Source organism: Ananas comosus, linkage group 17, assembly GCF_001540865.1.
Source record: "Ananas comosus cultivar F153 linkage group 17, ASM154086v1, whole genome shotgun sequence".
Taxonomy (NCBI): Eukaryota; Viridiplantae; Streptophyta; class Magnoliopsida; order Poales; family Bromeliaceae; genus Ananas; species Ananas comosus.
Genome location: NC_033637.1, coordinates 5,299,880 through 5,320,381, shown reverse-complemented (window position 1 = coordinate 5,320,381; position 20,502 = coordinate 5,299,880). Strand labels below are relative to the sequence as shown.

Sequence of the window (20,502 nt, the reverse complement as noted above, 5' to 3'; positions counted from 1 at the left end):
TTTTTATAGAACATTACCTACAATTTGATGCAACATGAATAGTTCAAAATACAAAATAATTATAAGAAATGTGAGCTAGGTGACTTCCTGACTGGATAGGTCTAGTGAGAGAGAGAGAGAGAGAGAGAGAGAGAGAGAGAGAGAGGAAAAAAAGTAGAGATTTGAATGTTATCATATTTTAGGGTTATGTGTAACAGTGAAAGCCTGAAAGAGAGAGTGTGTTATGTAAATTTAGAGTTGGGCTCAATTGCACGGTCGTACTTGTTGGGTTTATTTTATGGGCCAACAATAATGGCCCAAATTAAATTAAAGCCTATATATAATTAAAATACATTATATTTATAAATATTATATATATATTTTCGAGCTTTTCGAGCTTTTCGAGCCTAATTCGAACGAGCCAAGTAATACTCAAGCTCGGCTTGAAATGAATTTCGAGCCTTTTATTTTGTTCAAGCTCGGCTCATTTAATTTCGAGTCGAGCTCGAGCGAGCCGAATATCGAGCCGAACACGAGTCGAACGCGAGCCGGCTCGCTCGTTTGCCAGCCCTACTTGGAAGAATCCAGAATGGAAAGGTTTAATAATACAGTGAGAAAGTCTAGTCAATGGCAATTTGGTACATTCAACCTGAAATGGAAACACAAAATACTATTTTTACTCGTATTAATCCATATAGATAATTCTCTATAAATCAAGTGGTCTCAATCCAATTAGCGTGTATTGCTTAAGGCATATTCAGTTCCTTAGGAAATTATGGGAAATTATCTATATGGATTAATACGAGTAAAAATAGTATTTTGTGTTTCCATTTCAGGTTGAATGTACCAAATTGCCATTGACTAGACTTTCTCACTGTATTATTAAACCTTTCCATTCTGGATTCTTCCAAGTAGGGCTGGCAAACGAGCGAGCCGGCTCGCGTTCGACTCGTGTTCGGCTCGATATTCGGCTCGCTCGAGCTCGACTCGAAATTAAATGAGCCGAGCTTGAACAAAATAAAAGGCTCGAAATTCATTTCAAGCCGAGCTTGAGTATTACTTGGCTCGTTCGAATTAGGCTCGAAAAGCTCGAAAAGCTCGAAAATATATATATAATATTTATAAATATAATGTATTTTAATTATATATAGGCTTTAATTTAATTTGGGCCATTATTGTTGGCCCATAAAATAAACCCAACAAGTACGACCGTGCAATTGAGCCCAACTCTAAATTTACATAACACACTCTCTCTTTCAGGCTTTCACTGTTACACATNAATCCATATAGATAATTCTCTATAAATCAAGTGGTCTCAATCCAATTAGCGTGTATTGCTTAAGGCATATTCAGTTCCTTAGGAAATTATGGGAAATTATTTTTCCGAAAAAAAGTTTTTCAAAAAAAAAAATTTCTTTTTTCGTAGTTTTCACTTTTTCTGAATAAATGAAAAATTCAGATAAAACTTTTTTTTTGTTGGAACTGTTACGACAAACGCACAAACGGAAACGAAATGACGAACACAAAAAACAATCAAACCATAAACAGAAAATAAAGAGACACAGATTTACGTGGAAAACCCTTTGCAGGGAAAAACCACGGGCGAGGGAGGAGAGTGCTTCACTATGGAACGAAAAAGGGAATACAATGTTCTTCAGGTTACAACCAACCACGATCACACGCCTCTAGGGCATAAACGATAAACGAAAAAGGAAAAAAAACTCATTACAGGTTTCGGATCCGATCCGTACCCTCTATGGGCTACGAGCTCGGGCCTGTCGGCCCGAGCCCTCCGCTACCCACCACAGACATTCATTTTTCCTCCATAATTTTCTTTTCCAAATTAGTCGCACCGCGAAGCTGTCGGTGAGTCGTAAATCCGAACCTGAATCGATAGTAGATTTCGAGTCACATCTAACGGGAACAAATAAACGAAAATTACCTTTTCAATTAAAAAACTATTTTTTAAAATCTTTCTGGAAAACCAAAAACTCACGTAACTTTTTTGGTCTCGCCTAGTTGTAATGCCCAAACTAATAATGCCCTTACTACTTATAGTTAAAATGAGGTGGTTGGTTAGGGTGACAGGGCTCTAGGGATGTAAAACGGGTCGGACCGCATGTGGGCCATCCGGCCTGGCACGGCTTTGGGCCGGGCTATTCACGGCATAGGTACTGTAGCACCGTGCTCGGTCGGCCCGGCCGGAGCTGCCGAGCCGTGCTGGGCCTCTCCCTTGGGGCCCGACGGCTCGGGGCCGAGGAGAGGCCGATAGCCCGGCAGGTCGCGGCCCTAAAATTTTTTAAAAATAAATACTAAATTTTTTTAAAAAAATTTTAAAAATAGAAAATACTTTTAATTTTAAATTTTATACAAAATTTTTAATTTTTAATAATAATTTTTTTAAAATATAAATATTTTAGGAGCTCGGCCCGAAACACGGCCCGTGCCTTCAGGGCCGAAGGACCGTGCCGGGTCGGAGGCTAGGCAGCTCGAGCCTGGCCCGGCCCGATTTTGACAGGCTCCTAGCCCATTTCGGCCCGGCTACGGCGCGACCCACATTACACCCCTACATGCACCCCTAATTAGCTAAAATAGGAAATTAGTCTCTCCCTCTATTATTTAACTTACAAGTGCATAGATTTGTCGGATCTGATTTTGGAAGAGACACAGGGCCTCTCAATTGCCCGGCCCCTATTGCTCTTTTATTGGTTTCTCCCACACAGTACATCTAAAATTTATATTCTTTGATAGAGGCCCTCACGATATATTTTAGGCCAATTTGTATAAAAAATTCATTAGTTCTGAGATTTTTGCAAAAGTAAACCATCATTTTGGATTTTACAAATTCGGTCCGAATTCAAAAAGCTGACCAAAATATTCATATTCCTTTCTCTCTCTCCTTTGGTTTTTCTCTCATTCTTTTTTTCATTATCTTCGAAGAAGGCGGCGAAAGCGGAGGCGGCCCGTCTCGCCTCTGCCCTGAGCGCCCTCGCATGCGCCCACGCACCCCCCACCCTCCTCGCCTCTGACTCCACCGAGGCTGCGTCGTGACTATATATATATATATTTTTTCTCTCCAATCCTCCTCCACCGTCTCCGCGGCCCTCTGCGACGGTAACAAGGACGACATTTCGTCCTCTTCCTCCGCCTTCGCCCTCCATCTCCATTGTAGCAAAATTTTCACCCACTATATCCCCTTCTGGGAACTCGCAGTCTTGACCACTGCCGCCGATAACGAAAAGTAAGCGCTTCTCGGCGCCGAAAAGCTCGTCGGTAAAGGAGGGGGCACACAACCCACTGCGCCTGGGACCGGTAGTGAGCGAGCTAGGTTGAGATGGAGGAGAGCGTGACGACGCCAGAGAAAAGGGCGGCAGAAGCGGAGGCGGCGTCCCAGAGGGCGGCGACGAGCGCGGCCTTGGTGGGGTCAGAGGCAAGGAGGGCGAGGGGCTACACAAGAGTATCCTTGGTCAAGCATTTTTGTTTGCTTAAAATAGAAAAAAAAATTAATTAAAGGTAAAAAACTAGAAAATAAGAAATAATAACCAGAGAAGAAGAAGATAAAGATAAAGTTGCAATGTTAAGATGAAATTGCACTGTTTTAAAAAAAATGTTGCATTGTTGTAGATGTAAGTTGTACTCTTTGATATATAAAGTACACATTTTATGATGAAAGTTATATTTTTTAAACAAAAATTATATTCTTTGGGAGGTGGTTACACTACTTCTCTTTCTCTTTTCCTTCCGCTTTCTTGTGCTTCTTCTACACCCAATTTCTCTTCGCCCTCCACCTCCACTGCAGTATCTCTGATCAAGCACTTTTATTTGCTTAAATTTAAAAAATTAACTAAAGACTAAAAACTAAAGAATAAAGAAGAACAACTAGAGAAAAAGAAAAAAGAAAATAAAGTTGCACTGTTTAGAAGAACGTTATACTGTTATAAATATAAGTTACATTGTTTGAGATGTAAACTGAATCTTTTAAAATAAAAATTATACTTTTTACATAAAAATGCACTCTTTAAACGAAAATTGTATTCTTTGGGAGATAGTTACACTACTTCTCCTCCTACTCTTTTCCTTCCGCTTCCTTGTGCTTCTTCTGCACCCAATTTCTCTTCGCCCTCCACCTCCACTGCAGTATCTCTGATCAAGCACTTTTATTTGCTTAAAATAAAAAAATTAACTAAAGACAAAAAACTAAAGAATAAAGAAGAACAACTAGAGAAAAAGAAAAAAGAAAATGAAGTTGCACCGTTTAGAAAAACGTTATACTGTTATAAATATAAGCTACATTATTTGAGATGTAAACTAAATCTTTTAAAATAAAAATTATACTTTTTACATAAAAATGCACTCTTTAAGGAATAATTATACCATTCTCCTCCTCCTCTTTCCATCTACGTAGAAACATATCAGGGTTGGGACAGTGACATGCTATTTAGCCTAATTACACACATTGTTTGTTGCATCCACAAGCTTTGTTATACAAAACGACACTTGGGAAAGGAACGTGTGTTCCCCAGGAACGGCGTTATGCGTCACGTCGCCGTTATGCATGTCTCGTGCAAGTGTGCCCTATCACATCTTAATCTTTTGTTTTTGTGCATTTATTAGGCTTCTTTCGACATCACATAAAATAGTATATAGTTTGTTCATTTCAAAGAGAAATATTACGTTCTTCATTAAAAAATTATGAGTAGTAGTGTTACTGTGTATTATTCGACCAAAAAAAAAGTGTTACTGTGTATTTTGAGTGTCACCTTAAATTATTGTCGATGAATTAATTTCCATGATAATTAATGAATAGTTCAATTATCTTATCAACTTTGCAACATGTTTCCTGAATTATTGTCCTCGTTGTTGGTATATATATATATATATATATATATATAGATATGTATGATGTGTAAGTAATGAGCTAATTTATGCTTGTCTCTCTCCGGACTTATAATGATAAAAAAATAAAGGGTTTAGTGATTTACATGAATCTAGTGTCATATTGATATATACAGTTGAGATTACATCTTAAGTGGAATTTACTTAATTATCCAAGTCAATTTTGGAGGCCAAATGGGTTTACATGATATTTGACATGAAAATTATGTCTCAATATGGCAAAGAATTAATCTCTGTAAAGAGTATTTTACTTCTTCACATTATTCCTGTTGTATTTGTCTTGAGATGGTGGAAATTATTAACCTAGAATTAATTAGGATTTATATATATTGGTTAAACAATTGTTCATACAATTAATCTCATATGGACAAAGTTTTCTAGAGAGGTATTTATTTTCTTTCCTACTTTCAAGTGGAGATGATCGCATTAAATCATATACCAATTAAAATCGTACATTCTGTGATAATTTCGATTTTCAGATGCGTATTATAGACGATGATTCTTTCTTATAATTCATCCTCGTTCACTATCCATCTCTTATCTCCAGAGATGGAGCTATTACAGGAAAATAGGATTATATATGGTTAGATCGGGATTCCCGTTATGTTTTATATATATAATCTATTGTAAAGATGTTTAATCACATCCGTCCATTAAGGACGTGTCCAGATATATTCTAATCGTTGGATCGACTGTATCTTTATGGATTGCTTTGAATAAATAATGACCTGTGCCACATCGAACAAATTGATCCTCTATTATGTTTAAGGAATTGTGAGAATATTTACCATAATTTTGTCATACTTCTTTGCTTCTGCTTTTACTTATAATACTAATCGTCCCCACAGCAACTAGCAAAAGTCTTGGTGGTTGGTACCCGAGGTCCCAAATTTGAAGTTTAGTTGATTCACATTTTCAACTAAAATTTATTTCTAAAGGAAAGTGAATGAATCAAATTGCTTGTTACCTTTCTCTGGAATAAAGTTTTTACTTACAATGTAGATGCTTGGCAATCACAAAATTTTCATTATGAGGGCTGATTTGATCACCAGGATTATTCTTGCACCAATATTAAAGCTCTAATTTGGAGCTTCTGTATTGGTGTGCTTTTAGCAATATTATATATATTGTCATAGCCTTAGCGTTTTTGTTCGTAAAGTCCGTATGACGCCTGTCTTCCTGCTCGAAGATGGACAAGTTTAGCTCCTTGTTGTTAGTCTGGACTTCCACGCCCTACGATTAAATATGCAAAAAGGAAAGAAGAGAGAAGAAGAGGTTTCCAAAAAACTAAGTACTCCACTACTTGGATTTTCTTTGGCGGTACGGTTTGGAGCCATTAACTCTAGCAATTATATGACTCTTTGTCTCCCATAACGACTGCTGGTTTTGAACCTCCTTTCCAGCCCGCTCCGCTAGCGAAGATAGGCCAAGAAAGCACAACAATTTCGCTCAGTCCCTGACAATATGCTAGCTGAACAATATTGCACATGGTTGCGCCCTACATAGCAAGCCCCCAAGTAGGACAGAATAAAGAGTACAAGGTGATTCCAAGATCTAAAAGTAAAAGCATAAACTTAGCTGAAAATGTGAAGTAATTAGATTTTAAACTTAAGACCTCCGGTATCAATTATTAAATCCTTTGACGCTTGCACTAGCCGGTGATCAGTTATTCTCATATATATATTTATTGTTGATATCTTGATATATTGGCAAATCCATATAACATTTCAGATTGTATTTGGACTTCATTTTTAAAGCAAAAATATTTTAAAATTATCTAATATATCCTTCAAAACATAAAATTATAATTATAGTACTTTTAAACCTAAATTGCTTTTTTATGATTATAGTATTTTAAACCTATTAATAAAAACAGGGATAATATTTAACATACCCTTCAAATAATACACCGCTCTTTGACTAAAATATTCTTATTGATTTCTAAAAATTCCTTCAAATATCCTCTAAAATTTACTAATGAGATTTAAATTTAAAAAATATTTTGATAATTTTAGTATAAATTTGAAAATTTCGAATAACAGGCAAAAGAAAAAGCAAAAAGCCCCTTAACTAAGAAAAAGGATAATTACACATGGTAAATATATTCCTATAAAACTTAGTTATCAGATTTATTCCTCAAAAAATTTTTTCATTTGCAAATATATCATTCTGTTATCAAAATTTAGATAATCATCGGTCAGTTAATTAATAAATAAAATAACCTTTTTATCCTTTATGCCTAAATTTTGTATTTCAATGTCGAGTCTCGTTATCTTTCTCACCATCTTTTTTTTATCTATCGCGACGGCAAGGTCTACAGCAACGGCAACGTCGAAGGCAATGTCCTTGGCACGGCAAAAATAAGATACGCCACACGTGCCGCTGCAAAGGCGAGGGGCGACAAAATAAAAATAAAAAAAGGAGCTTTTTATGGGGGATAAATTTATAAGGACACAAAATAATTATTTTAAGTATATGTTTATTAAAAAAGTAGCGGTGAATCAAGAGACAGGGAGAATAATACATGCGAAGGAACCAAAACTTTTATTAAAAGAAATAATCTCATTATTTAAGTCTTGTAAAAATTTATCTTTTACAGGACCTGAATGTAACCCAAAAAAAGAAAAAAAAAAAACAAGAAAAGAAATAATAATCGTGAAGGTGCGACACGACCCTCCGCGGCGGGGGCTGGAAATAATTTATTAGGTGGGGAGGAACAGCTCACGCCGCTCTCCGATCCGAGCTGTGGCCTGTGGGTGTGTGTACTTACTGCGTTCGATGCAATTTATTTATTTATTTATTTATTTAAAACCTCTCGCTATGAAGCGTGGGGGCAACACAAGCGATTAAGCACAAGGAGACGAGCTTTTGTGAGCTCCTCTCTCCTCGTCTCTTCCGCCGCATCGCCCCCCCCACTCGTGCGCTCGCTCCGCCTCCGCAGCATCAATCTCTATCGTTGTACACCGATACTTTGGCTTTGATGCGTAGCGAATTGAAAAGCCTCGAGCTTTTCGATCCCATCGCTTGGGAATTAATTGGTTTCTGAAGCGAGCAGAGCTCTTTCCGTAGTTAAAGTTTGGATTTTTTACGTTGGGTTCTTTAGGTACTCTGTTTCTGTTTCTCGTTGCAAGATTCTTAATTTCGTGTGTTTTTTCTTTTTTTTTTGAATTTACGTGGGTTTGATCTGTTGGAGTAGTTTGAGGAGAAGTTTCGCGTAAAGCTTCGATTTTTGGCGATTTTGGAGCAAACCCACTTGATTTTGTTGTGTCATTTGAGGAGAAATTTTGCGTAAAGCGTCAATTTTTGGCGATTTTGGAGCAAGCTCACTTCGCATACTCGGCAGTTTTGGTAGTGGGTTTGATTTTGTTGCGTGATTTGAGGAGAAAATTTCACATAAAGCTTCAATTTTTGGCCATTTTGGAGCAAACCCACTTCGCAGACTCATTCGCTTTGGTAGTGGGTTTGATCTTCTCGGGAGAAATTTTCACCTGAAACTTTTAATTTTAGCCTTTTCTTTTTTGGAGCAACCCCAAAGATTTGATGGTGTTTTTGATATTCGTTGTGTAATTTGAGGAGAAAATTTCACATAAAGCTCGAATCTTTTGGCCATTTTGGTGTAAACCCACTAATTCCCAGAGTCAACAGTTTCTGCGCCCATCTCTTTTGTTCCTCACTCTTATCTCTCACTCTCATGAGCTCCTCTTCTTTTTTTTTTTTTTTTAATAATAATAATAAAAAAAGATGGGCACTTACTTTAATAGCTCTTCTCCTGTTTTTTANTTTTTTTTTTTTTTTTTTTTTTTCCCCCTCTTTACCAGCTTTTGGTTTGATTATTCCAACGGCTACTTTTCCTCCACATGTTTTTTCTGATTTTTTGAATATAATCCCCATTTCATTTCCACCTCAAAAATCTCTCCTTTCCCTTACAAATTCACCTATAAAAGAAGCACTCTTCTTCATTGTTCTTGGTTTCTCATTGCATTCCACCAACCTCTCTCTCTCTCTCTCTCTCTCTTTCTCTCTCTCTAGAGAATGCTTAGGCACAATGTGGGCACAAATGGATCTGTAAATGGGCCTCGCGAGATCCGAAAAAGGGTTTCTTGTTCATCATCAACATCATCATCATCATCTACATATCCTTCATTGAAGAAGAACCATTCCATTAAGAGGGTAATTGTTGTTAGGAAGAAGGGGAGATCCACTGCACCAGTTCCTATATCTTCGGGTAGTAACAGTTCTGAATCATTCAAGAATCGAGAATCATATAATTGTGCGAAAGGGGTCCGAGCTTCGATATCGGCTCGAAAGCTCGCGACTTTGTTGTGGCAAATGAATAAGTTCCCCTCAGATAAAATGGCTGGAGATTTAGAGGAGGGGGTTTTGAAGGAGGCGAGAAGACGAGGAAGCAGCGCAAGGTCTAGCGTATCACATTGCGCTATCTCAGAAGTGAGTATATCTGTAATGGCATTTTAGATTGGTTTCAGCAGAATTAGGCCGCTTTTATTGTTGTGGATCTTTCCTAATCAGCTAACGAAACTCGCAGTTGCATCGCAAAAAGGTGTTGAACACAGTTAAATTAACTGAATCACTGTTAAATTTCTTATTGTAGTGTTGGTTTTGGACTTTAGGTTAAGAATCAATCGAGAGCGAGGAATCATAAAAGAATGATCCCACTGGCGCATCAGAAGCCCGGGTTCAATGAGAAGGATCGTAGATCATTAAATTTACACGGCAATATGAGCATGTTAGAGGTAAATAAGTTCTGCCTATTCTTTCCTTTTCAATTTTAGCGAGTTACCGTTTGATTACTTCAATAATTTCCTATCTGCTATGATAATTGGTGTTGGTTTTCACTGTTGTTTTGTATGCAATGATTGTGGGTGCCCCGAAAAAACCAAAGAAAAAAAAAAAGAAAAAGAAAAGAAGAGAAAAGAAAAAAGAATGCGGGCATTAATCTATTTGTCGCATCTATCTATCTGGTCTACCTTTTAAGAACTACTTAAAATCGACTGTTCATGTCAAATATTGGCATCCTTAAATCACTTTAGTGTCGTAAGTTTCCAGATATTTCTGAGCTCAGCGGTTTGAGAACTGCATCACTTTGTAATTTTTGGGTTAATGCATAATTGTAATGCACTATTTTTTGTAAGTTATTCCATTTCGTTTGATTATAGAAATTTCATATTTGCTTTTCTTAAGAAAGTTAGGATTACACAATTCCACCGAGCATAGAAACTTCGCATAGGAGGATTTTTAGTTCTTTGAGTAATGTTTGCTTGAAACTAGTTCTCCGAGCATCTGCAAATTCAGCGTTTTGAACGGCTGTATTTTTTTCCTTGCCTTGTGAGTTACAAATACCTGTCAACAAAATGCAGCGGCATAAGCAAGTTTGTAAACATTTATATCTCTTGTTTGTAAACTTCAAACACCTTTTGAGAGTTAAGCATTTAGTTCCTGAAGCTTACTGTCGCTTTTAGCTGATAATTACAACCTAAACAGATTTATATAGAGAATATTAGCATCTATGAAGGATCATATTGAGAATAGTTGTTAGTGGTCAACATTGTTATACTGTATATTTGTAACTCGTATTGTTGACAGCAAGATTTTAAGTGCCCGTCGGCATAGGCCGTATCTACCGTGCCGTATCGTGCCAACAAGATACCGGTACGATACAGACCCCGTACCGATGGCACAGCTCAAAACCCTCTATTCTTTAAATTAGTAAGTAATTTTCTCAATAAAGTTCAAAAGATGTGATAAAAAGACATAATAAATAATTAGAATATTTTGTTGCTAAAGAAAATAAATATTTCATGCTATTATGTGTCGGTACACAAGAATTTTTTTGACCGGCACGCATCGGTACGGCTTGGCACGCGTCATGCCGTACCGTGCCAGCAAGTTTCCGGCATGAACCCGTGCCACGGCACTTAACTCCTTGGTTGACAGTAAATGAACATGGTGCAGTTGCATTTCGAACTTTATGCTTTTAGTTATCTAGAAAATGCCTAATTCATATGCATAGATTTGTTTTGTTTTTGTTTCTTTCCTATTCAATTATGAATATTCCGTACCAAAATTGGTTTGTGAAACTTATGTGTGTTACAGATTCATTCATGTTCTCACAACCTCCCATCCTCTATTTCATCTAAACGAAGGATGAGGTGCTTGACGAATTTAAATAATGGCATAACAGCATCAAAAGAGCTTCTTAAAGTACTAGTCCGCATATGGGGATCAGGCGAGAAGCCCTCGTCTACCGTTCCTCTTGTTTCGGCTCTTCGAGCGGAGTTGGATGGGGCCCTCGTAAATATCGAGGAGCTTATCGAAGAAGAACTGTCGGATAATACGACAGCAAAGGAAGGTTGGAAGAACAAGGATCGCGAAAGATTTAAGGCCGCTTTTCGGCTCGTCGTGAGGGAGCTCGAAACAGAAAAAGCAATGAGAAAAAGAACCGAGAGGCTTAACAATGAACTCGCCGCCGAATTAGCAGAAATAAAAGCCTCCTTGGTGAAAACAAGTGGAGAACTCAAAAGAGAGAAGAGATCGAGAGAAGTGATCAAAGAGATATGGAACGAAACGGTGAGGGGGGTTGCGGAGGATAAAGCCAATATGGAAGAGATGAGAATGGAGTATAAAAGGGTAAAAGAAGAAATGGAAAAGGAGAGAGAAATGCTTCAGATCGCGGATGAGTGGCGAGAGGAGAGGGTTCAGATGAAGCTGTCGGAAGCAAAGCTTCAAATGGAGGAGAAAAATGCCGCCGTCGATCAGTTAAGGAACGAGCTCGACGCTTTTCTAAAAGATAAAAGAAGAGAGAAAGAAATCGAGAATACAAACAAGTTAACCGAGAATAAAAACCAACTATTCCAGCTTGGTGTGGTCGCGAGTGGATCGGAGGAAGGTGAGGAAAAGGATGAAGAAGACGAGGATGAGTTCGAGTCCGAAGATAGTGACTTGCACTCTATAGAGCTAAATATGGACAGTAAGAACAATAGCTATACCTGGAGCTACGCGGCTGCGGCGCATGAGCACAAAGGCAAATCGGTCGTGATTGAAGATAAAATCGAATAGGGGAGCGTGAAAAAGGGAATCGAGAGGGACCTCGGCGAAATATCGGGTGGTTATTTGGGTGAATGAAAGATATATGAGGATGGAAATCTCCGAGGAAGCGAGGGCTACAATTTGGAGCAAGAAGATGTAGAGAGACATAATGAAGTCGAAGGAATCGCGGGAGCGAATCAAAGGTGAAATCAATGACAACAAAATCCTTTTTGGCTCATTATTTTTCATCGTATTTATGTGCCTAGAGGTGGTTTTGTCCTAGGTTGAATCATTTTCATTTTCTTGATTTTTAGATCCCCATGAGTATTTATGTGTTTTTTTTTCGCCAGAATAAAAAGGAAAAAAGAAACAATAGATTACTATTACAAAGAGTTAATGTGAGAAAATAATTTGGACAAAGCGTGCATTTTGTAAATAAGAAAATTCCTATAGTGTTTATTGGTAGTTCCCTTCTAGGGTTGAGACTCTGTGGTAATTAAGTAAATTATATTGTTGTTAGGTTGCAATTTAACAATTTTTTGGAGTATTTGTCCAAAATCTATTTGGCTGGTGCTTTTCAGAAAGAACACTGAAATGTTTATTGGGCATTATTTATAATTGCCATTTCGCGAACAAATTGTTTATTTCACATTATTTGTAGATATGAAAAATGAGTGTCATTGAAGAAACAATGTAGAAATTCGCAAATATGCCCTCTGCATAATTTTGTATTGCGAAGATCACATTGATCATCCACTTATGTCCGAGGTATTTATACTACATTCATGTTTAGGACTTGTGCATGGTATGATTATTTTTCTTAACAAGCAAAAAAATAAAAATAAAAATAATGCATAGGATTCTTTAATAGGATGCATATAATACACCAGGTCCAAACATATAGAATTTCTTGATTAGAACTGCAGGGATCCAAGATTAGGTCAAATAAAGAACCTGACCTAGATAGAACCTCAATTTGCTGATTTTCTACATCCATTTCTGCTTTGAGTTCACATTTTGAGCTTGAGCCACAAGTGCTTATGCTACAAATCTTTGTCCAAAATTGGCATCTATATAACCCCTGACAAAAGAAGCACCTTCTTTTCCTAATAATTTAACAGCCAAGGTGTTATATATATATATATATAGAGAGAGAGAGAGAGAGAGAGAGAGAGTAGGGCTACTATACTCTTATGAGTGAGCCCTTCGTACTCATATATTGTTTTCGATGTTCGGGCTTCCGAATCGACGATTCACACCGTTAAACATGATCTAGAGTATTTGAAACTTTTAGAAAATAAATTTCGTAACTTTTCGAAATTATTATAAAGTCCATCAAGCGGATATAAAATGAACAGTCAAAATCGAATGACGTCCTAAAAATAGATGATTGGATCCTTCAATTTAAAATCGGGGTTATTGATCTTTAACTAGGTAATGAATAGAATTTTCTATTAAAAAATTAAGCTATTCCGATTCTTTTACACCGTTAAACTAGCAAGAATCACATACCGGCCGTTAAAAATTGTCAATTTTGTGAGCTATTGATCATAAGGTAAATGATATTGAAAAATTATAAAACTTGATTTCTAGAAATTTTAAATGCTCTAGATAATGTTTAACGGTCTGGATCGTCGATTCGGAAGCTCTATCATTGAAAGCGACTTATGAGTACGAATGTGATCGTACTCATAAGAGTATAGTAGCCGAACTATATATATATATATATATATATATATATATATATGCAAGCACATGAACCATGGTACTATTTAATATTATTCAAGCCAAATATAGTATGTCAATAATCAGTAATGCTTTTCTATCTATACTCACATTTGTGTGTCTTTTTGAGAACATAACTGTATTTTGAGAATNAACTTAGTTTTAAGTTATACACATGTATATTCAAGCCAAATATAGTATGTCAATAATCAGTAATGCTTTTCTATCTATACTCACATTTGTGTGTCTTTTTGAGAACATAACTGTATTTTGAGAATATACATGTGTATAACTTAAAACTAAGTTTCCTGCTCCTCATAATGTACAATACTGTATTATTCTTCTATCATTTGAATCATCTGCCGACCTACACAGCAGTATGAAAACATCAAAGAGTCAATAGTAGATTCTGTAAAACTTAACATAACATAATCTTTTAGCATGTTTCCCCAGTGGAAGTTTTCACAAAAGTGCCGTTTACGTAGAGCTATATGAAGACTTACTGGTGTGTTTTTTTCTACTAAATACTCCATAAGGAGAAGTTCAATTAAAACTTCTACTTTTAGTGATCTGGAAGCTTATTTTATTTTCTCTCTACCATGAAAATTCTAGATTTTTTATTTGCCAAGTGCCAGTCTTTGGCGTTTCAAAATAGAATTGTTCTAGAAGTTAGATCAACCACTCACTTAATGGAGTTTTTGGCCTCGCTTCTAATTCTACTTTCAGCCATAGCTATCTTTAGTAGAATGATTGGCAAACAGAAAATCTCTAGCTTCTACTACAACATACAGTTCCCACAAGATTGTGCACCAAAAGTGAGTGTTTTGATTTAATGCTTCTAATTCTTCTATAGAGACAAGCTATTGAAGGGCATTTAATAGTGCTTTTCCTAATATCTCTATTAAACATCACATCATCAAACGATACTACATCTTTAAAGCTGCGCCAAAGAAGTTCATAACCAACTCCAGAGGAGTCGTGAGACATGATAGTCGACATTACCTTTTGTAGTGTCATTTTACATCGAATTCTTCACCAGAAGGTCACTAAAATTTCTGAGCATCTTCTCGTAGGATTGCTCTTTGTAATAGTGATCTGTACTCCTGGCTCCTTGACCATTCATCGATCTCCCGAGCTCGGAGAATTGGCAAAGGGTGGGATAATTCCCTAGTTTGAGCATTCCTGAACATATCCAAAGATATACTCGATGAGTTCTCATCAAATGGCAATGGAAAAACTTTTATTTTATGTCTTAAAAAAAAAAAAACAGTTCTGGACTAGCAAAAACAGGATATTATTTTCTGTTTTTGCCACTTTAGTTCACTTTTCAAGAAGCCAAACTCCCCCTCCATTATAGGACAACGAATCATGCTTTCAGAAGTATGAAATTAAAAACTGTGAATCGAGTCGCACAATCGTGCCGTTTATTATGTAGTTGAAGGAAATAAACCTGATGTACCACCCAACTGGGCTCGAAGCAGCCTTGTCATAGGAACGTGCTTGCTCCAAGAAAGCGTCAACGTTGAGCTGGTCGGAGAGAGAAGGACATCCTCCAACTAGTTTCATCAGGACAGAGATGACCACCTCTTGATGGGATCATGAAATAAAGATTATCAGAAAATAGAAATATGCGGGTCGAATCAAAAGAAAACTAAACCATCGCCAAGACTGCATATAAGTCTTTCTTACGACCGTGCATATGAGTCTTTCTTATGATGAAACATTAATTTACAAAGTAAGCATTTAAAGACTGCATAGAGCCACCCTACTGATTCTGGATCAAAATGTACCTTGGGGTCTTGGACCACAAGAAGAGCCGCTCGATCACAAGTCAGCTCTGCAGCACGAAGCCACCTATATAGCTGCTCTTCCAAGAACCGAGCAAGAATACCAAGCCCTGAAAATAGTCTACTTATTAACACTTGTATTGGATTGTTTGTAGAATCGTAAACCATCTCTCTCTCACACGCTAAAGAAATTTATTGTCCTGGCTTGGTCCACTGAGTCAGCCATTGACCGCCGAACAATCTACCCTCCAATCCATTACGCCTTTCGGTCCTCATCTTTAAAAGACAATAATTTTTAAATGGAGAGACTGAAGTCCACAGGATGATACTGATTTCAAGAAGAGATGGAATAGAGGGTAGATGACCGGCCATTCCATGGGTGACGTGATGGAGAAGATCCAGGCAATAGTTCCTGCGCATGCACACGCATATACATAAGGGTTGACTATAAATTTAGTGCCTGAAGTTTGACCTTTGTTCCAAATTTCCTCATAGTTTCCTATTATAATAATTTAGTAGACGAAGTTTGTTTAGAATAACCATTAAGTTCGCTTTTCCCAATTATCATCTAAAAAAGGGTGTCACATCAGCACCGTATTAAGACTTTGTTTTGTTAAATAACTTGGAACTCCAGAGGATGAAACTGAAATCAAGTTCAAACTTGAGGGACTGAATTACTAAATTATATACTTAAGGATGAAACTGATATCTAGATCAAACTTCAGGGACTATAAATTATCCTATATGTAAGTAATAAAAAAAACATACCAGGTATACTAGAAGCTCCCAGTGTTAATATATTTGCAAGAGTGAGCCACACGCCATGGTCGCACTTCAAGTGGCCCAATTCATGAGCCAAAACAGCCTAGTGAAAAGATAAAACATTACAAAATTTTAAGTAACTCACTGGATCCAAGTAAAATGTCTGGCTGTTATGATATATTTACCACATCTGAAGTGGGGATTTCTTGCTTATGTTGACAACTTCAGAAATTTCAGGTCTAAGCAAATTGCCGTGAAATTTCAGTATGCTTTTGTTTAATTTCCACATGTAATGCTGGTATGATTATTATTCAATTATGAGTATAAGAATGCATGGTAGCTTAGTGGTAAATCCAACGATAATGCCAAAAGCTATATGGAAGGACTTCTATAGAGTCCAGAAACCCTACAAATATTCAACAGAAGTTTCTTAAAACATTGTCATCCAAAATCAATAGGGTAGCAACAAAGACTGGGAAAAAAGAATCATAACAACTGAACTATGAAACACTTTTGAGTTCATGTTTAATGATTGATGTTAACCCATCTGTTACTGAAACAATGAGGTCCTCTTTGGTCTGGTGGAGCTTCTGCAAAATTTCAGTTTGAGTATAGCTGCTTAAAGAAGCAAATCAGCTGCTTCATCAAAAACTACCCACATTCACTACAAAAGCACTTGGAGGCAAATGCTTGTTGTAACGTATTTCTTCACTTACATAACATTTAATTATTTTTCATAAACTGTAATTGGTATAACATTTAACATGCTCTTTAGCCAATCTTGAAGTTCATACTATATCTGATATGGTGCGAGACAATCGTAAGTCGCTTCCCCTCCCAATGATTTATGAAAAAGGCTTAACTACGATTATAGACACTACAGTCTGACATGAGATTCAAATTCATCCTCATTGTTGTAATCATAAAAATTTAGTCCCTAATATTCGACTATGATTTTAATTTCTTCCTCAATGTTTCAATTTTGATCCTAAAGTTTGACCTCTATTTCAATTTCGTCCCTAAAGCATAATCTTGGCTTCAATTTCATTCTCGATGTTTCAATTTTACCATAAGAAAGTTTGACTATGGCATTGATGTGGCACTTTTTTTTAGATTGTAGACTAAAAAAGGAATGTAATTGTTACGCAGAACAAACTTCAGGACTATGAGTACGAAATTGAAAACTGGGTCAAACTTCAGGGACCAATTTGTAAATAACACCCCCCTGCCTCCCTAAAATATCACAAATTCTGTGGAAATTATGCAGCAAAATGGGAAGAAAGGTACCTGTAGTTCTCTTCTTGTAAGAAGCTCCACAAGACTCGTATGCACTACGATGAATGGCTTTCTACCACTGATTGCCAAAGTATAAGCATTCGGAACAGGGTTCTGACGGACATATAAATCAGGGGCTTCTGTGTTTAGTCGCTTCGCAGCTTCGACCAATAATTTATGAAGATCAGGTAGCTGTAACCACATTAAAGCTGCATGAGTTACGGGAAACAAGAGTTTCATTTGACAGAGCGTAAATTCATCAGTTCACGCTCAGCACATAATATCGAAAATGCAGTCCTTTGCAGTTCAACCCATTTCCACATGATAATCAAAGAAGTATATGCATACACTATGATGACTATGTAGCCATTCGATCAGAGTGACAATTTTTGCCATTTTCTAGGAAATAATACGTGGAAAAAGAATAATGAAACCGACCTGATTTTCAGAAACAAGTACTGATGTCCCTATATTCTGAAGTAGCATAACTTGCTCTGCAACTGGCCCTGCTTAAGTGATTCAACATGAAAATATTAGAGGAGCATGCATAGCCTACTTTTGGAAGAGAAACAGGAGAAAGAACTAAAAGTAATTAGCTTCTGAAGAGTTCAATCACCATAAACTTTCGATGTACAAGATTTTAACTTTTAATAATATAAAGTTAAAAGTTAAACTAGTAAAGCATAGAATCTCCTCGGTCAAAGTTGTGAAGTTTCTTTATTTTGTTCAATTTTGCTTCTTTCTGCATTTAACCTCTTTATAAGTGCTTGTCTTTGCTTTATTTGTTTAGAAAAGGCAATATAGATGCAATTAAACCACTCTTCCCGTTCTCTTATCTAAATCTGATTCTTAACCATAGTTTGATGCACTATTGAACTATATGAACGTATAACAAGTCCCCTATAAATTGTAACTAGAGAGGAGAAATGAGATCAACTCTGATCCTAACCCTAAATCTTGATTATACACCAAGATCAGCATTATTTTCACCTTTTAATTTGTAGGGCAAACTGTAAAGTGCTCAGATCAGATCATACATATAATACAAATTAAGTACCGAGTAATTTTATAACCTTATTCATTTCTGAAACCATATTTGTATGTCGTTGATATCGAATAAGGGACCCAAACACACACACACACACACAAATTAAAGAAAACATGAAGCACCAATTACCTAATAAAGCCTTGACAATTTCATCAAGCCCGGGGATCGCCCGCAAGAGCGACGTGTTCTGATCAACAAACACAACAGTATCACCACACCATTTTTTTCCCTTAAAAAAGCCTCCTTTTTTCTCTTTGAAGCAATTCAACAAACAGGTCATATCATAGGCGTGGACAAATCCTCCGAATCAAAAGCCAAATCAAAGAGAGCCGAGTACTGGGAATTACTTGCTTATCGAGCGGGTGCCTAAAATCATCGGCGTCGAGATCGCGGAACCCCACGGGCGAAGAGCGGCTCACTGACGATACTCGGACTCCGCATCTTCTTCTCCGCGTCCTCGGCCCAACACGGGGCGCACGGGAACCCCATAAGCAGCGGATCCGTGATGTCCACAAGGGAAACGCGGAGGCGGGCTTAGGGGGAACGAGGTGGAGATGGAGAGGGGGAGAGGCTATCGCCATTAATGGAGTAAGAGAGAGAGAGAGAGAGAGAGAGAGTTGAGGTAGAGGAGGAGAGTATATGTATATATATGTAAATACTGATGAATACGGTGAATGTTTATTTATTTATATGGTAGAGAGAAGGAGACGTAAAAGAATCCCATTTTCGTGCGGGGGAGATCCACAGAAGCGTTTTATGGTGGGGCTTTGCTGCCACTTGAGCTTTCTTTGACTTTAATATGAGCAGTATTCAGTTAAAACTTAGATTATTTCCATCAATAAAATTTTATTTGATTTTTTTTTATTTAAAAATGTAACGCCGTAATAGTCCCACACCGCATCAGGCGGGGCCGGGCCACGCGGTTGAGCCCCGGTCTCTCTCTCTCTCTCTCTCTCTCTAAAAATATAACAGGTATAATTTTTTTAAGATAATTGCTTATATATCTCTGAAAATTTTCAAAAATATCTCATTTATCTTTTTTTTTCTTTCAAATATATCTCTCATACGTTTTTCCGTTATTTCAAAATATTTCTACAGTTATCACTCGTTAAATTAATTTTGGTTAAATATGAGTTAAATATCTACTAGAGTTAAAAAAAAATCAAAATATCTTTCGCCCTTAATCTAAAGGCAAATAAGAAATATTGGTGATGGTAGAAATGTATATTTGAAAAGATAAAAAATTAAAATACATTTTGTGTCCCTAACTTAAGGGCAAATAAAAAAAGTTGGTAGAAAGATAAATTGTTTATTAACAGAATTTAATTCTAGGGGTATATTTGAAATATGTTGAAATGTAAAAAAGGTATTTTCATTATTAGCTTTCTAAGAAAAATAAATTAAAAAGCTGAAAACTTTTTAGGGGTAAATGAGCAATTGCACCTTTTTTTTTTAATGCACGAAGTAGAGAGAAAAAATATAACTAATTTCAAATGTCTTATGATCTACTTAAAAGAAAACTAAAACTGATTTGTTTTTTTAAAAAATAATTATATATATAAAACAAATAAAAAAATTATAAAATAAATTTATATAAAAAAATTGATCAATAAAGCATGCATACAAAACAAGCATTACTGGCATGATCATGAGGTGAAAATAAATAAAACAGCTATGATACCAATTGTTGAAATTAGACTGCTGCGAAAATTTACAAACGGAATAGTCAACGTATTTAGGAACTAAAAACGGATCAGGTTATTTATTTGCTAGCCTTTTTAGATGGTCCTTGTCTCGATGCCTTTGAATCTTTTAGCCACCGTTTGGTTCGGGGTTAAGAAAAAGTAGCTATTCCAGGGATAGGGTTAAGTTCAGGGTTAAAATGGTGTTAAAATTTTTTTGTGTTTGGTTGGAGGTTGGAGTTAGTCTAGAATAGTGAAAAAAAGTGTTTGGTTGGAGTAGGTGGGATAAGAAGATAATGATTGA

The 20,502-nt window shown here is 36.6% G+C and overlaps 2 protein-coding genes across 3 annotated transcripts; one reads left to right on the top strand and one right to left on the bottom strand.

Annotated features, from left to right (window-relative positions):
- Positions 8,654–12,466, top strand: LOC109723455 (uncharacterized protein At5g41620). Its single transcript, XM_020251814.1, has 3 exons — positions 8,654–9,321; positions 9,504–9,626; positions 10,987–12,466. Exons 1-3 carry the CDS (start codon positions 8,908–8,910, stop codon positions 11,947–11,949), a joined length of 1,500 nt encoding a protein of 499 aa, XP_020107403.1. The 5' UTR covers positions 8,654–8,907; the 3' UTR covers positions 11,950–12,466.
- LOC109723456 (protease HtpX homolog) lies at positions 13,825–19,175 on the bottom strand. 2 transcript variants are annotated; one of them, XM_020251815.1, is made up of 9 exons: positions 18,864–19,175; positions 18,646–18,703; positions 17,907–17,977; positions 17,481–17,660; positions 16,200–16,296; positions 15,435–15,541; positions 15,095–15,228; positions 14,647–14,826; positions 13,825–14,011 (listed from the first exon to the last, which is right to left on the bottom strand). In XM_020251815.1, the coding sequence occupies exons 1-8, from the start codon at positions 19,095–19,097 to the stop codon at positions 14,691–14,693; spliced, it is 1,017 nt and encodes a 338-aa protein (XP_020107404.1). In that variant the 5' UTR covers positions 19,098–19,175; the 3' UTR covers positions 13,825–14,011; positions 14,647–14,690. The 2 variants fall into 2 exon arrangements, with proteins under 2 accessions (XP_020107404.1, XP_020107407.1); XM_020251818.1 differs by having other exon boundaries at positions 17,907–17,974; positions 18,864–19,174.

Excerpts from the sequence above, each read along its gene's own strand:
- LOC109723455 (XM_020251814.1), top strand. The coding sequence starts at position 8,908 with ATGCTTAGGCACAATGTGGGCACAAATGGATCTGTAAATGGGCCTCGC. Across the intron at positions 9,322-9,503 it reads CACATTGCGCTATCTCAGAA|GTTAAGAATCAATCGAGAGC; the intron begins GTGAGTATATCT and ends TTTGGACTTTAG. Across the intron at positions 9,627-10,986 it reads GCAATATGAGCATGTTAGAG|ATTCATTCATGTTCTCACAA; the intron begins GTAAATAAGTTC and ends TGTGTGTTACAG.
- LOC109723456 (XM_020251815.1), bottom strand. The coding sequence starts at position 19,097 with ATGGCGATAGCCTCTCCCCCTCTCCATCTCCACCTCGTTCCCCCTAAG. Across the intron at positions 18,704-18,863 it reads GGCACCCGCTCGATAAGCAA|AACACGTCGCTCTTGCGGGC; the intron begins GTAATTCCCAGT and ends TTTGTTGATCAG. Across the intron at positions 17,978-18,645 it reads AATTGTCAAGGCTTTATTAG|CAGGGCCAGTTGCAGAGCAA; the intron begins GTAATTGGTGCT and ends GAATCACTTAAG.